At 50.5% G+C, this 16,655-nt stretch overlaps 1 protein-coding gene across 1 annotated transcript in view; it reads right to left on the bottom strand.

Annotated features, from left to right (window-relative positions):
* Window positions 1–16,096, bottom strand: part of lyrm4b (LYR motif containing 4) — a 42,090-nt gene extending 25,994 nt beyond the window's left edge. Inside the window, exons 1-2 of the mRNA XM_085417717.1 lie at window positions 15,937–16,096; window positions 2,275–2,395 (exon numbers count right to left, since the gene is read on the bottom strand). Of these exons, the coding sequence (XP_085273843.1) occupies window positions 2,275–2,395; window positions 15,937–16,022 (207 nt within the window). The 5' untranslated portion in view covers window positions 16,023–16,096. The remainder of the gene's footprint in view (window positions 1–2,274; window positions 2,396–15,936) is intronic.
* Between the last annotated feature and the right edge of the window lie 559 nt (window positions 16,097–16,655).

Genomic DNA, 16,655 nt, shown 5'->3' with positions numbered 1-16,655 from the left:
AGTACTTCTGACCATCTGACTTCTACCGTGACAGCGACGTGCGATTCCTCAGCGCCATCTTGGCAACACAAACTGGATGTGATGGGGCGGGGAAGATGTGACGGTGAAACCGGTCTATCGACTCACCCACAAACCCATCAGGACCTTTTACAGACGTCAGAGCCAAACTTCACCCATAAACTTCTGCAGGGCTGGAAGTCTATCGCCCCCTGCTGGCCTTCAAACACACTTCAGCCCTGGTGTTGTGTTTTTTACTGTAAATTCTACATCCAGATACTCGCTGTTAGCACGGCTGTTAGCACGCCTGTTAGCACGGCTGTTAGCACGCCTGTTAGCACGCCTGTTAGCGGTAATACTTAGAGGGAGGTGCTCCACCTGTCAGCGCCAGTTAGCCTCAGGTAGCAGCTAAAAATCACAGGTACAAACAACTTGTTTAACCAATTGCTGACGATGAGCGAGAGCAGCAACAACACGTCCCCGTCTTCAGAATGTGTGAACACGTGTGTGTGTGTGTGTTCCTGTCTAGCTATCTTTGTGAGGACCAAAATCTGCATTCTACTAGTGAGAACCAACAGTCCCTTGTGAGGACACACTCACGGTCCCCACAAGTTTGAAGGAATGTTTGAGGCTCAAAATGTGGTTTTAGTGTCAGGGTTACAATTAGGTTATTCAGGGGTCAGGGAAAGCATTGTGTCAATGAAGGTCCTCACTAAGATACCTGAACAAGCTGTGTGTGTGTGTGTGTGTGTGTGTGTGTGTGTGTGAGGCAGACTGGGAGACGCTCGGTCATCCATGGGGATTGGCTGAGAGGCTGCTGATGCATTAAAGGAACAAAGTGACCAACAGTGAGGTGATTAGTCCTGACCTGCCAAGGTAATGTGTGTGTGTGTGTGTGTGTGTGTGTGTGTGTGTGTGTGTGTGTGTGTGTGTGTGTGTGTGTGTGTGTGTGTGTGGGGGGGGGACAGGTGGTGAGTCGGTAAGCAGATGTTCATCTGCATTCTAGTTAACCTGGTTAACCTGAGAGTGTGAGAGTGATGGTGCAGGGCTCAGGGTGGAGCTGATCACTGATCAATATTAACGCGTTCGGCTCGTTATTCCATGAATGCATCAACTTCATGATGACATTGAGGATAACCTGCCTCACACTGGGTTCATGTCAGCACCTGCTCACAGCTCTAAAGCTTCAGAGAGGAAGAAGAAAAACATCATCATGTAACAAACAGCTGCTGCAGATCAGCATCCTCTGATCCTGCCTCTGCTCTTCATTTCACTGTTACTTCATATTTTGACCTGTGGATCTAAGATAAGATAAGATAAGATAAGATAGAACTTTATTAATCCCTCGGGTGGGTTCCTCTGGGAAATTCGACTTCCAAAAAAAGCACAGCAACGACCGAAGTTACAGAATATATATATATACATACACACACACACACACACACACACACACACACACACACACACATATATATAAATACAGAGACAATATAAATAAAATATACAAAGGGGATAAATAGAATAAATAGGAATAAAAAATAAAAATACAAGTGAATTGCACATTTCAAGTATTGAGTCTATTGCACTGTTGACTATTTACAAAAAGTATTGCACAAGGTATTGTACAGTGAGGTGCAGAGGCACTACAGCTTAGTTGTTCCCTCCTTTGTCCTCCTGTTTCCCCTCCCTCTCCCCTCCAGAGAGGAGTTAAACAGTCTGATGGCGTGTGGGACAAAGGAGTTTTTAAGTCTGTTAGTTCTTGTCTTGGGGAGAAGCAATTAGACCCATTTCTGTAATATACTCACATATCTATATTATTGCTAATATATATTGTAATATATCTATATCACTAAAGCACTTCTGGATGGATGCAAACTGCATTTCGTTGCCCTGTACCTGTGCATGTGCAATGACAATAAAGTTGAATTCTATTCTATTCTAATTATTTTTCTCACTGTATTTATTTTGATTTCAGTTAAATTTTTTCCAGGCAGTTTTTATTATATTGAGTTACAAACTCTTCCACTGCTGTTATAACTTTAACTGCTGGAACAAAAATGATCCCCCAGCTCGGTTCATCCTCAGAGCTGAACAAACACTGAGAGGGAAACTGCTCGATGATCTCACTTCCTCTTAACTTTTCCTTTCACCCGGTGCTTTAGTGTCAGTGTGGAGGGCACGATCACAGGCAGGTCCTCACAACAACAGCAGTACAAACCTGTGTGTGTGTGTGTGTGTGTGTGTGTGTGTGTGTGTGTGTGTGTGTGTCAGTCACACCTGTCTCTGTATCAGTGCCAGAGTCTGCCATCCCTCCTCCATCAGTCTCTCCACAGCCTTTGGATCCTCTACATTTCTGTTGGCCTTGAAGGCATCACGGACACGCCGTAGTGCATAGTTTCTGTAACACACACACACACACACAGAGCTTAGTTTCATTCATCGCGTCTGCAGGAAACGACAGTGGCACTGAGCAGTAAACAGAAACGTTTGTGCAGCTGAGACGGTGAAAGCCTCGGAGGACTTTCTGAAACCTGAACAACAGCACAGGAGGGACCTGCAGACGAGCGACGACAAACAAACAAATAAAAAAGACAAATTAGTGCACATGACAAAGCTGCAGGCAGCGCGCTGAGAGCAAACAGCAACAACAGAGCGGAAAACCAGCAAAACAGAAGAACCTCAACATCAGAGACCAGCAGGTCCAGAGTCCTGACCACCCAACAGGACAGCTGTGGAGACACAGATCGTCCCTCCACAGGCCTGAGCCCACGACCCTCTCAGCAACCAGGCGGGACACCTCGTCTCCAGGGTCAGTGCTACAGTGTATCATGAAGTAATAAAGCCTCCATCAGCTCTGCTCTCAAAATGACCCCAAAACCACCCAGCGTCCAGATGTTGGATTGGATGGTGTCCTACCAAACATCTGGAGGACGTGCAGTCCATCCAGCTTTGGTCTCTTCAGGAAGCACCACGAAGAAAGTGACTAACAGAGACGTCCGAGTTTTCTAAACTTCAGGAGTGGCTGAAGTGACCAATGAGAGCGTAGGATACTGATGACACGCAACCTCCCGTCACAAAGTGATGTGGAGTCCCTTCACATCCACCGGACCACCGCGTCCTGTCTTAGTGAAGCATCATCCCGGGAATACGGCGTTCCAGCTCGGACACAGCCGGAGCCGATCGCATCGACACGAGTCGTGCTGCACAGCAGGAAGTGGTACGAGTAAATACAAGGAATTTTTCAAAATAAAAGGTGTCCAAATCAAAGCTCCTCTTTTGAAACTCTGGAAATGGAAAATAAATCAGACGTCAGCTCACGTTTTGAACACGTTTATTTCAGAGCGCGCGGCTGCACGCTGGTGTGGCGTCCATGTTTGGCTGTGAGGATGAACATCATCAGAAAAGCTTCTCAGTGGGGACAGAAGCTCTTCAGGAGGAATTTCTGCTGAAACTTCCCGATCTTTTTCATTTCCTACATAAATCCTTCCTCTGCTTTATTCCCTGTCATGGCTCCCTCTGCCTCCCTTTGCTTTTATGGCGAGCTTCCCACTCCACCTTCGAGTGTGGCTGTTTGCAGCAGCCATAAACAGATTTGCTTCCCTCTGTGGTCGAACAACATCGTTATTTTCTAGCATTCGGCCATAAAATCCAGCTTTAGGGCCGGTTACTCTGGGAGCGCTCTCACATCTCAGGGGTCTCAAAACGTCAAAACGGCGCGGCGTTAACGAGAGCGGGGGTGGAAGTTTGATTTCCACGATGACACCTTTTCTACAAGAAGCATTTGAACAAACACGGAGTTTATCAGAAGTGAAACTGAGGTACTTAAATCTCTGTTTACAGTGACATCGACCTGACAGCCCCTCGTTTCTCGGGCCAGACAGCCCGATGCACTCGGCGGACTGTCGGCTGTAAAGGCTGCAGGCTGTGTTTGCAGCCGGAGGGCGGCGGGACTCCACGCCACGCTTCCCTGACCTGCGCTGATTTGATTTCCTGCAGATTCTCACAAGAAAACACGAGAGCTGCAGAACGTCCAGAGAGCGCCGCGATCGATAAACCGATGCTCGCTGAGAGGAGACGTCAGCGTGAGAGACCGCAGACGACTGTGTGTGTGTGTCGCTCTGACAGCTCTGATTACGTGTGTGCACCAGCCTTCATCGTCTTCATCGTCTTTGTGTATTTATTGATGTTTTTTAGATACTTTTGTTCAAAGACTTTAAACTTCATCACCGTTTATTCAGATGTGCTGAGAGGCAGACGGGCTTCTACCAACAAACTCAAAGTCTCCAGTTTGTATCACTGCATCGACGATAATCACACACAAACGACGTGTTCGAACCCGACTTTGAAAAACCGCCGTCATTTCACTGAATGTAGAAAAAGCTGAGCCAGAGGTACGGACGTCTCTCAGAGTTTGGACTGCTGTGACGTTTTGGTTCGAGCATCGCCGTCCACCTGAGTTCTGGCTCTGCCTCGCGGCCTCCTGATAGGATCCTAACCGGATGCCCTCACCACCTCCCCCGTCCCCTCTGGACGTGGAGGAGCTGTGGCTCCGAGTCCATCACAGAGGCCCATCAGCCGCTTGCATCAGTGATTTCATTCTTTCGGTCACTGCACAGAGTTATTTCCTGTTTTCTAATCATTGGTTCTTGTGTTGCTTTCACTTCCTTCCTTTGTTGTTTCCCCCTCAGACCGTCTGTGCTGCCCTCATTAGTCTCACTGTTTTATTCCACACCTGCTCCCTGTCTGCCAATTACCACACACACTCCGAGCTCACCTGTCAGGCTCCTCGGGCTTTACCTGATCCGGTTCATCTTACCTTGTCACTGACAGTTTTACAGAGTTTGCCTTTTTGCCTGCTTCCGCTTGTTTTTAAGCAAAGATTTGGATTTTGGACGTGGTCCCCTCCTCCGTCTTCATCACTGGCACGAACTCCTTTAACTACGCGTTTTGGCCTCCACTGTGTAGGTTTCTTTGGAGTTGAACTGAATAAATATTTCTCTAAAGCAACACAAGCTGAACACTTTGAAGGAGGACTGGATTAGAGGCATCAGATTTCTGTTTGTGCAACCTTTCGTTGGAATTTGCTGACCAAAGGTTGGGTCGTGTTTCAGACCCCACGTCAACAATATTTCACACAAACGCAGCCATGTGAAAGTGACGACATCCTTTCCCACAGAAGTGTTTACGTCAGGTGAAACCATGTTTTCTTAATTAAACTGAGTCCTGTGGACAAACTCCACCTCCCCCATCCTGGCCTACATGATGGTTGTCCCTGATGACCACTTCTCCACGTCTGGCAGGTTCTGGGTGGCGTGGTCCTCCATCTCCAGTCTAAGACAGTCGAGCCGGGTTTGTCGGTAGACTTTTTCCTCGATCATCGTCCGCCGTGGACACAGACGGCTGGAGACACCAGATCCGACTCGCTGCGATCAGCTACTGGTTAGCAGTAACTTAACTTTGGTGCACGATTCTCCTGGACACACGAAGGAGTAAGAATAACTCTGAAACCAGCCCCACCAGGTAAAGTCAGCGTGTGGGAAACGCTGCGACGTTTTATATGTGAAAGGCCAAAGTGTGTGAGCCTGTTTGCCGTTCTGCATCACCTGCCCGACACACCAGGGAGCGAGCTCGACATATCCTCTCTCAGATTTTATTTTTACAGAGTGAAACAGCTTCTGTCTCCTCCACACTCTGAGCAGCCATGGCAGCAGCTGGCAGCGTAGGTGTTAGAAATCTGCCAGCTCGGGACCTCGCTAACCTCAAACCCGAGCAGCGCCGCACCCCAATGCTTCCCTCGGCTTTCTGCTGCATCTGCAGCCACCAGGACCACGGAGTGTGGTGGCTGCAGATAATAAGTACACACCGAGAAGCAAATGCAAACAGACAAATTACAAACACCGGGGAATTTTCTGGCAGGAGCCGCGGCAGTGAAAATGATTATTGGTTTAATTTCCAGCGCTCTGTGTCGATGGTCTCGGAGCCTCGTTACAGCTGGCAGCTCCTCCGATGTGGAGAAAGTACAACGCCGACCTTGGGAAGTTACAGCAAAGCCATTCGTCTTCTCTGTCTGTCTTTGTGTCTCGAGCTCATTTAGGATTTAAGACAGAACCAATAAAAGTGTGATGGATCAGATTTACATGCCGCGGTTAAATACGGCGCTCATTACAAGGACGTGACAGGGAGCGGCGAGGAAAACGACTCGAGATTGGTTTGACAGTGAAACAGAAAGGATGGAGGAAACGAAGCTGTAGTGGAAGAAGACAAAAACTAAGACAGAAAGGAAGGATGAAGGAAAAAGGAATAAACACAGGAAATGAAGCATAAACACAGGAAAAGGATGACGGAGACGGGAAAGGGATGAAGGGTAACGCTGAAGAAGGAAATGAGCAATTAAGGAAGTCGGGAAGAAAAATCAGGAGAAATGTTTTAGTGTAGGATGAAAGCAAAGAGGAAAGGAAAAGGGCGGGAGGAGATGAAGACAATCACCCAGCCTGGTCTCAATCATCTTCATCATCATCGTCCGAGCTTCAAGGATTCTGGACATTAAACAATCAGGATGATTTTCTCATTTTTTTCAACGTGAAGTTTGTCCGTGCTGTAAATCACAAACACCTCGCCCTGCAGCGTGCACAACAGCTCCAAACACCAAAGCCTTCGAGATCCACCTGAACCAATCAAAGGTCTGTCAGCGGCTCACCTGTGACAGCGCTCTGAGGTCAGAGGTCGCAGCTGCCCGTTTCTCAGCAGGTGTAGACGAGCAGCTGAAGCTGCCAGCTCCGGTTCTCTGGTGACTGTGCGAGTCGACCGCCGTCTAATCTTCAGGCCTGAGTGGCGACACCTATCACTCGGCTACCTGCGGCGTAACGGCGAGCATAAATGGAAGTGTGATGACGTTACGAGCTAACCCCGTGTCTTTATCCGCACCGCAGCAGGAAAGTGCTCTCGGTTAAACTCTCTGCACCATCGTGTGGTTTAAAGCGGTATTGCACAAACGTAGAACCTCGCAGTCTCGATATCAGAGACGTTTGGGAAATAAATCCAAAGCAACCGTTTCGTGGTTCTGCTGATAGTTCCAGTTCATCCTGGAAGGTTTAAAACTCTTAAACAAAAGTCATTTACAAAAACAAATGAGCAGTTGAATAATTGCATGAGGACGGTTTAACGTGTTGATCTGACGAGCTCCCTGCACGACTGACGAGTTCTGACGACCAGTTCTCAGGTTTCCGAGGTCAGCTGTAGGCAGAGACCGTCACCAGCGTCCGATGCAGACTCATTCTGCCCGATGAGCAGGCCCGAAACATGCAACAAACCACTCCGTTCAGAAAAGAGCTTCAAGGGTTTCCCTCACAGGCCTTCGAGGGGTAAAGAGTTAACCTGGTAAATAACTGAGATTGCAAATATCGGCCAAAGCAAATGCAGTTTTTTAAAGTAGCCCTACAAGCAGAAGGACAAGCAGAACAGAAAAACACAACCAAGCTAAAGAATACAGAGAAGGAAGAGTGAACAGACTACGACAAAGAAAGAACGATGAATCGAGAGAGAAACCAATGAAAGGGAAGTATAACTGAGTATAAACGAGAAAATGAAGGATGATGGGTTTGGGAAGGACAAACATCTTCCCAAGTTTCTCAGAGTTTGTCATTCAAACGTCCGGCCTCCCCTTTCAGGCTCAGCAGGGCCGGAGACGAGGTCTCGAGGCTCTCCATCACCCTGATTCATACAAACCCTCAGCTGTAATGGACCCGGTGTAATGAGCGCTGCGCTAATGAGCAAAACAAAAAGACAGACGAGAGGAAAATAAATAAATAAAAGAGCAACAAAGAGATTAGAAAACTAAACTGAAAGCAATGAGCACCCAATCATCAGCATGGAAACACTCGCTGCAGCCAACGCTGTAGCCGTGCATCCATCAGCACGTAGGAAACACCGCTGAGGTCCTCACACCGGCCGGCTGATGTTTACTGACGCACAGCATTCAGTCTTTTAATACATGTTGTTGTCGAGTCATAGAGGAACTTTAAAACACTGTAATTAAACACTTAGATTCTCCTCCTGCAGCAGCCAGTGTCGACCCCGTCCAGTCCTGCAGGACCCCGTGAGTGTGGCGGGCTCACAGAGGGAGGGGCTCGGAGGTTTCTGACCCCGTGACGCCTCCCAGACGAAGCGTTCTTTAGCTGGGAGCAGACCCGTCGCAGACCCAGGAAGCTCTGCAGAGACGAGGCTTGGGTGGAGCACTTTTTATATCAAAAACAACCATTTAGTTGCTTCACACACTCACTAACACACCGATCAGCAGAATTAAAGTCTAACTTTGTTAACGCATCAGGTTATCTGAGTTTATCAGTCGATTATGAATCAATACTGACAATCACTGATACCGTACTCCATGAATAATTGATCTGCGACTCTGCACCGAGGGAGACTCGTGTTTGAAAGCTTCCTGTGTGAACGAGCTAACTCTGCACTCGGGCGAGTCATCACTTCAGAGGGAATTCAGTCGTGTGATCTCCAGGAGACGAGAAGGAAGGAAGCAGAATAACTGAGAGGAGCTGAGGAGGCGAGGGAAGGAGATGAGGAAGGACAGAGGAGGGCGGGAAAGGCTGGAGGAGTGAAAAGCAGGAGATGTCCACGATTACTTCATCATCAGAAGGTTTGTTATCTGCTGTCAGCACACGGCTGACGAAGTCAGGGGGAGAGCTATTTTTAAAAGAGGGAGAGGAGAAGAAGACAGAGGGGAGAGAGGGGGAGGGGGAGAGAGGGAGAGAGTGGAGGGAGAGGAGAGAGAGAGGAGAGAGTGGAGGGAGAGAGAGGAGAGAGGGGAGAGAGGGGGAGGGGGAGGGAGGAGAGAGGGAGAGAGTGGAGGGAGAGGGAGGAGAGAGGGAGAGAGTGGAGGGAGAGGAGAGAGAGAGGAGAGAGGGGAGGGAGAGGGAGGGGGAGGGAGAGAGGAGAGAGGGGGGGAGGGGGAGAGAGGGAGAGAGTGGAGGGAGAGGGAGGAGAGAGTGGAGGGAGAGGAAAGAGAGAGGGAGGGAGGAGAGAGGAGAGAGGGAGGAAAGAGAGAGGGAGAGGAGAAGAAGACAGAGGGGAGAGAGGGGAGAGAGGGGGAGGGGGAGAGAGGGAGAGAGTGGAGGGAGAGGAGAGAGTGGAGGGAGAGGGAGGGAGAGGGAGGGAGAGGAGAGAGAGAGGAGAGAGGGGAGAGAGGGAGGGAGAGGAGAGAGAGAGAGGGAGGGAGGAGAGAGGAGAGAGGGAGGAAAGAGAGAGGGAGAGGAGAAGAAGACAGAGGGGAGAGAGGGGAGAGAGGGGGAGGGGGAGAGAGGGAGAGAGTGGAGGGAGAGGAGAGAGAGAGGAGAGAGGGAAGAGAGGGAGGGAGAGGAGAGAGAGAGGGAGGGAGGAGAGAGGAGAGAGGGAGGAAAGAGAGAGGGAGAGGAGAAGAAGACAGAGGGGAGAGAGGGGAGAGAGGGGGAGGGGGAGAGAGGGAGAGAGTGGAGGGAGAGGGGAGAGAGGGGAGAGAGGGGAGAGAGGGAGGGAGAGGAGAGAGAGAGAGGGAGGGAGGAGAGAGGAGAGAGGGAGGAAAGTGAGAGGGAGAGGGAGGAGAGAGGGAGAGAGTGGAGGGAGAGGAGAGAGAGAGGAGAGAGGGGAGAGAGGGGGAGGGGGAGAGAGTGGAGGGAGAGAGGAGAGAGGGGGGGAGAGAGGGAGAGAGTGGAGGGAGAGGAAAGAGAGAGGAGAGAGGGGGAGGGGGAGAGAGTGGAGAGAGGGAGGGAGTGGAGAAGAAGACAGAGGGGAGAGAGGGGAGAGAGGGGGAGGGGGAGAGAGGAGAGAGGGAGAGAGGGAGAGAAGAAGAAGACAGAGAGGAGAGAGGGGAGAGAGGGGGAGGGAGGGAGAGAGAGAGGAGTGAGGGGGAGGAGAGGGGGGGAGGGGGAAATACTGATGAGGACAAAGTGAAAGACTCTGAGACACAAACTCTGGATCAGTTTGTTTTTGGTGTTTTGTTGCTCCGGTGCAGAGAGGATGACCTACTTCTGCCTCCTCCTCACCTCCCTCCCTCCCTCCCTCCCTCCTTGTCTGTGGGCCTCACCTGTGGCTGTGGGCCCTGCAGGGATTTTCAGTGTGTGAGCTGGAACAGGTGAGCGCACACCGCAGGATGTCAGCCAAGTTTGTGAGATTGGCTGAGAGAGACTTCAGCGGATCGTCACATGTCGGAGAAGCAGCACAAGGCTGCAGCGCCACAGCAGGAGAGTCGTTCCATCCTGACGCACAGTAACAAGCACTTGTTATTCAAGGACCCTCGGGGGCCCTGAATCCACTTTCTAAATAAAAACATGTAGAAATGTTTTTACATAATTAACAAACAAATAAAACAGAGCGGGCTGCCGGCTGCCCCGCGCTGAAAGCTGAGCTTTACTGGCAGCCAGGATCCCGCCTGCAGGGTTTTAACACTGCAGAGCTCCTTCAACCTGCACCATTTCTAACGGCCTGCAGGGGGCGACTGCAGCCGCGCTCGCTCTGTGACCTCAGACTCCATAAACATCAGGACTTACTGAGGTCACAGAATAAAACCGGACTTTTATTATTGGGTCAAACAGGAGGAGACAGTGATGCATCCGCCACACCTCCTCCTGTATCAACTACGACCCGTATAAACTCCTCCTCCCCGCGATGACGTCACCAGCTCCCATCACGGCACCGCCTCCTCAGCCCGCTGCCTCTGTGATCCCTGTGTAACGTCCACCTTACTGCAACGTGCGGCCAGGAAGGCGTCCGTGCAGCGTCTGCCTACAGCACCGCTAAAGCTGCCACCATCACGCTCGTCACTCACTTATTTATCGTCTCTATTCATAATAGAACACAATAGAGTCTCCGCCTTTGACTCAGTCCTTCATATTTCCCTGTGATCTCTTGTCAACCTTCATCCTGGAGCAACGACGCACGAGCTGTCCGCCAAGATGGCGGCAGCTCGAGGTCACCAGAGTGGGCGTGTCCATCGACTACACAGTGTGTGAGCTTGTCACTGAGTCTAAGGATGAGAGTGTTAACGTGCATGTTGTACATTGAGAGAAATCACGCGAGCACGCCGCTCGGGGCCTGGACCCTCGCCACACTGGCCTCCCTGCTCCTTCATCCGCTTCCCGGAAACGGAAATCCAAGCGAGGAGATGCGGCGAGGAACCAGGAGACAGGACAGAGCTTAAACGGGAGAGCGGTCAGAGATGCTGGCTGTGTCGCTCTGTGGTTAAAGACTGTTCGTTATTCCCAGCTCTGGGAATCATAATGAAATTCTAACAATATTCAAAGATTTGTTTTAAGGCTGCTCAAGGACCTGCAGAGGTCCTGAATTCCCCGAGAAATAAAAACAGGGAGAAATTTACATTTTTACATAATTAGACAACAAAGCAAAGCGGGGCCCCCTGCTGGTCTCCGGGTGCACTGCAGTAAAATGTTCATGAGCTCCACAGCCGTCAGCCGGGTGTCACCCCGTCCCGTCATCACAGGAACGCTGTTTTAACCTTCTTCTCCAACCTGTTCCTAATGTATTGGCCTTTGACTTTATGCGTCGGCCTCGCTCCGACCTTTCAGCTGCAGCAATGATCTAATTTTCCTGCAGAGAATCATGAATGTTTCATCCGACGCCTGTTTATCCCGCTCCTCCCCCTCTCTGGCAAAGCCCTCCACATTCAGCCAAAGTCTCCCACCTCTCCTCCCAGGAAGGAAGACAGCGAAACAACAAAACACAGCCTGCAGCAACGTCTGGCATATTCAGGTCATTCCACAACAACCCGGCGAGCGCGCAGGTACACGGCTCCAGCACAAGCTGAGGCTTAGGAGGATTAAACGCCGCTCTCCCGCTCTCGCTTCTTTTCATTTGTTTTCATGCACTTTTTCCTGGAAGATCATAATGGCTCCACTTTGTGACTGGCAGCAGACTGGCTGGTAAACCCGAGGCCCCTGCTGCGCCGCTCTCACCCCGAGGCTGCTCTTAACGTTAGAAAACAACTATGTGAAAATGATTCTGACACAGAAACAGCAGAAAACGAGCCTGCGATCAAAACACAAGTAAACCAGAGCTCAGCTGCAGCCGCCCTCACACAGCCTGCAAAGCTTAACCAAAAGCACACGTTTAAACATGCAGGATGCTCTCACCCCAACCAATCACAGCAGACGGCCCCGCCCCTCCCTGAGCCTGGTTCTGCTGGAGGTTTCTTCCTGTTAAAAGGGAGTTTTTCCTTCCCACTGTCGCCAAAGTGCTTGTTCATAGGGGGTCATATGATTGTTGGGTTTTTCTCTGTATCTATGAAGCGCCTTGAGGCGACTTTTGTTGTGATTTGGCGCTATATAAATAACATTGAATTGAACTGACGTGGGTCTGAACGAATGAAGCCATGACCGCTCAGAAATGATGGAGAAAGTGATGAGAAGGCATCGCATCTGGACCCGCCCCTCTGCGCTCCGACACTATTCACAGCATGAATACACCCTGTAATATTGTTGATACAGCGCCAAATCACAACTACAGTCGCCTCATATTCATACGGTAGACTCTGCAACAGTCCAGAGAGACTCACTCAGGCCTGTGAGCACAGGGTGGAGACAGTGGGGAGGAAAAACTCCCTTTTCACAGGAGGAAACCTCAGAGCAGAACACAGGCTCTTAGAGTGAACTAACACTGTTGGTTTCATTATCTGAGAGTTTGGTAAAAAGACACTTTTGAAACGTCCTGACGAGGCTTTGATGGACGTGGTTACTCCGACACTCCTGACACATGCCCTCAATAATGACGATAGAATCAGACTAAAATGAACACTGAAACTAATAAAAACTAAACTGAGAGAAGAAAACCTTAAAAAGCAAAGCTAACAGCTACAGGGAGTTTATTCTGGGGGAAAGTACTCTGATTACTCTTCTCAGTAGCCAATGGTTACATGTAATAAATTACTCAGAAAGTAACTAAAGATGCCCTGATCTGGTCCATGGATCAGATTATCAGTCCCGGCTCAGGAAGTTAGCTCAGGTATCGCTGATGATGTAATGAACATTCAGGTTTCCCATTTCCTGCCCAGTAAGGAGACCTGACCATCCAGCACCGAGGGCGTGTCTCTGTGAGGAAGATCATTGGTGGGCCTGGAGCAACAGGTACGCCAAGGTAAGACAGCTGTGCTGAACAGGGTGTTTGCAAAGTACGAGTAGGCAGTAATGCATCATCGTGGTTTGGACTGTCCAAAGACACACTGACTAAAACCAGCAGAATAAACACGGCGGGGTCTGGGTGGAGCTGGGTGGAGTCTGGCTTCAGCCTGAGACCTTTAAAGAGTTTATTTCCTCCATATGAAAAGGTTTGGTGCCCCACAAAGGCTTTAACCTCCCAGATAAAAAAAAACCCGGTTTCATGCACTCACAGGTAAACCAGGCTTTCAGCTGCACGCCCACACAGGTGGGTGCCCACACAGGTGGGTGCTCACACAGGTGGGTGCTCACACTGGTGGGTGCCCACCTGAGGGCCCGTCTAACCCAGGAGGACAGACTCTGTTTCATGCATTTCTTCAAACTCGAGCTTCCTGATTTAGTTTCATTTCTGTAGCAGCTGGTGTCACAGTAACGTGGTTTCAGGAGCAGAGCATGCTGGTACATGTAGTCACAGAGGACCACGTCCTCTCAGCAGGACTGCAGCTGAAGGAGCTGAACTCCACCCGCAGAAAGACACCAGCGTTATTGATGTGGTAATGAACTAACCGAAGTTTGATTTCACAAGCTCTCCTCCAAACACACACACACACACACACGTCTGAGGCGGCGGGCCGAGCCAGCTGTCTGCCTCTGGGCAGGCGGGATGAATATATTTTATTTGGAGAGGCAGCATCTGGCCGTTCAATAATTCAACACAGCGGCGCTCCGCGCGGAGGCGAGCGGGGAGCGGCGACTCTCTGATGTCCGTGCGGAGCGCCGAGTGCTGTCACAGCTGCAGACGGCGTCCCAGACTCACCTCAGAAAGGCAGAGTCAGACTCCAACTCCTCCCGATTTAATCATGTAGCACGGGGAGGAGGAACGAACGGGTCTCTGCTGAAGGCGGAGCCGGGTGTGGACTCCACCTTCACCTGTTCAGCCTCACAGGTCACCTCGACCGAGGCCTGACCAGCCTGATAGTTCTCCTCCACCCGCTCACTGCGCCTGCTCGACTGTCAGAGGAGGAACTTCCTGTTTGGTGTGAACGCAGCAGGAGGAAGGAAGCTCTCTGCTGCTTTGATCCTCCATCAGGTGGAGGTCGGCAGACTCATCGCTCCATCTGAGCCCAGCGTGGAGCTTCTGCTCCATCACTTCTGACTTACACGTTCTTAAAAGGGTCCATCGACCACATCCAGCACGTTTTTAATTCTGAGGCCAAGTTTAAGATGAACATGAAAAACTGTCAAGGTTTGTTTTCATGTTCAGGCTGAAAGTGGGTCAAAAGACTGCTTTTAAAATATATATGCTGCAAAGTTTTTAATATAAGAGAAAATTTCACAGCTTTTCAAAATTTTCAAATTTTATACGAATAAGCTTAGCGGAGCCTCCGGTGGAGTCTGATTACTCTGATTACACTTGTTTCTCATTAGTTTTCAGTTTTACTTCACAGTGATTGTTACTTAATGAGCAGCTCAGAGCCTCTGTGACCCGTTTGTCATCTTCTGTTTTTCCAAATAAAGAACAGAGTTTGAGCCCTGATGATGATGATGATGATGATGATGATGCCACCCATCCAAACAAAGTCACAGCAACAAACGTAGCACTAAGCAGCTGCATGGAGCCCGACCAGCTGCCTGCTCTCATACCCAACGCTGTTAGATACCTGAAGTCATGTCATCGTGTCCAGAAAACAGCCAGCGCGCTTCAGCAGGTTAAACTATAGACAGACAGCCAGAGACACAGACAGACAGACAGAGACACAGACAGACAGACAGAGACACAGAGACACAGACAGACAGACAGATCGATGGATGTCAGGCTGACAAATAAAAATCATCCTCAAACACACAAAAACACGCAGGACTTTTGGGCTGCCACTCCATATGAAGGCTAAAATAATGGCGCTGACCCACGGCTCCAAACAAAGGTGCTTCCTTCATGACTTCCTACAGCAGAGGAAACGAGGGAGCGTCCTTGATGAAAGGAGCCAAGGATGGAAAAGATCCTTGGATCACCTCCTGTCTGCAGCTGTTAGAAAACCTGACTTTTAAAACTAAAGTTCACGGTGAGTTCAAGGTCCCCGTTACTTCTGCCTGCAGTGAAACTGAATGGAGGCGGAGCTACAGTGCAGCAGGAGGAAGTGTGACAAACTTCAGATGTAGCCTTGTCGTCTGTACTCTATATAGAGAGATGACAATAAAGTTTACTTTGAGGCAATTTAGTCACTTCCTGTGAAATCCCAGCCTCAGTGACATCACCGCCCTGCCTCTCTGTCATGTGACCTCCTGTCGCATCATCTTCAGGACGCAGTTGGTTCCAGATATCAGAACTAATCCTGTCACCAACGAGACCAGAGCCGGTCCAGACGCTCCGAGACAAACTTCTTTACCAAAGCTTTCAAAGTTCTCCTGGTGAAGGAGGAGGATGAGGAGGGATGTGGCTCAGTGTCAGCATCTCTGACGTGTCTACATCAGGTCTCCTGGTCACCTGAACCCATTAAGTTCAACTTTGCAACAAGACACACCTGCTTGTACCTCCATCACCTCCGCCTCCATCACCTCCAGCAGACACTCACAGTGCAACACGTACAGGTATTAAACGACCGTTAGGTTCACACGCTCACCCCCTGAGGATGAAACACCTGAGCGCCTGCGTACTCACGCCCCGAACCTGCAGCCTGAGCCCCGCAGTCACGTGACCCCTAACCCGTCAGCACACCCAACGTAAACACAGGCGCGAGCGTCTCCCGCGGCTACCAGCGGGGGCGCGCACGCAGAATCGTCTCACCTGTAGTTGTATGACGGGAACTTCGCGCTCTCTCGGAGCATCGTCCTGTACAGAGACATCACCTGCGATCGTGCAGCCGCCGCCATGCTGTCTGCGACTGGGCAGATCCTTCCGCGACGCTCTGAGCTGAAGGACCCGGGCACGAGGCTGACCGAGGAGCGCCTGCGCAGAAATACGAGACGCCGGCGGATTGTTTTCCGCTTCCGCTTTATCGGTGTGACCCCACGTGACACTCTAAGCTGTGAGTGTCACAAAGAGCCTCGCGCTCACAGGAAGTTTAATTTACTCTGACCTGAACTCGCAGTGATCACGCAGGCGCGCTCCCGACGCCTTCACAGCATCCGGCGCTGGAGTGACAGGAGGTGAGTTCGCGGTGCTCCTCTAACCTCTCATAACGCACGTGAGCCTTTAAATCCACGTTCATGAATGGACCACAAGCTGGTCCACGAGCCCCACTGTGGGACAGCAGCATACCGGCCCACGCAGCGCGGAACTTCCACGCTCAGAGGGCTTTTTACGGGTCAGCATGGCAGCTGCTCGTCTGACAGCTGGGGACTCTGTGTGTGTGTGGGGGGGGGCGGCACAAACAGGGGCGTGCACGTGGCGTTAGGTGTGACCTTCCTGTGGGGTTATCTAAACCCTCCATCAGGTCTGACGTCACACACCTGTAGCTGACACGCTGATCTGTGGTGCTAACTTCTTCCTCTGACCTTTGACTA

Source organism: Rhamphochromis longiceps, linkage group LG9 (genome assembly GCF_057381845.1).
Source record: "Rhamphochromis longiceps isolate RC_006_pf linkage group LG9, R_longiceps_female_GT1.1, whole genome shotgun sequence".
Taxonomy (NCBI): domain Eukaryota; kingdom Metazoa; phylum Chordata; class Actinopteri; order Cichliformes; family Cichlidae; genus Rhamphochromis; species Rhamphochromis longiceps.
The sequence above is the reverse complement of the archived record's forward strand: the minus strand, read 5'-3'. Positions and strand labels throughout refer to the sequence as shown.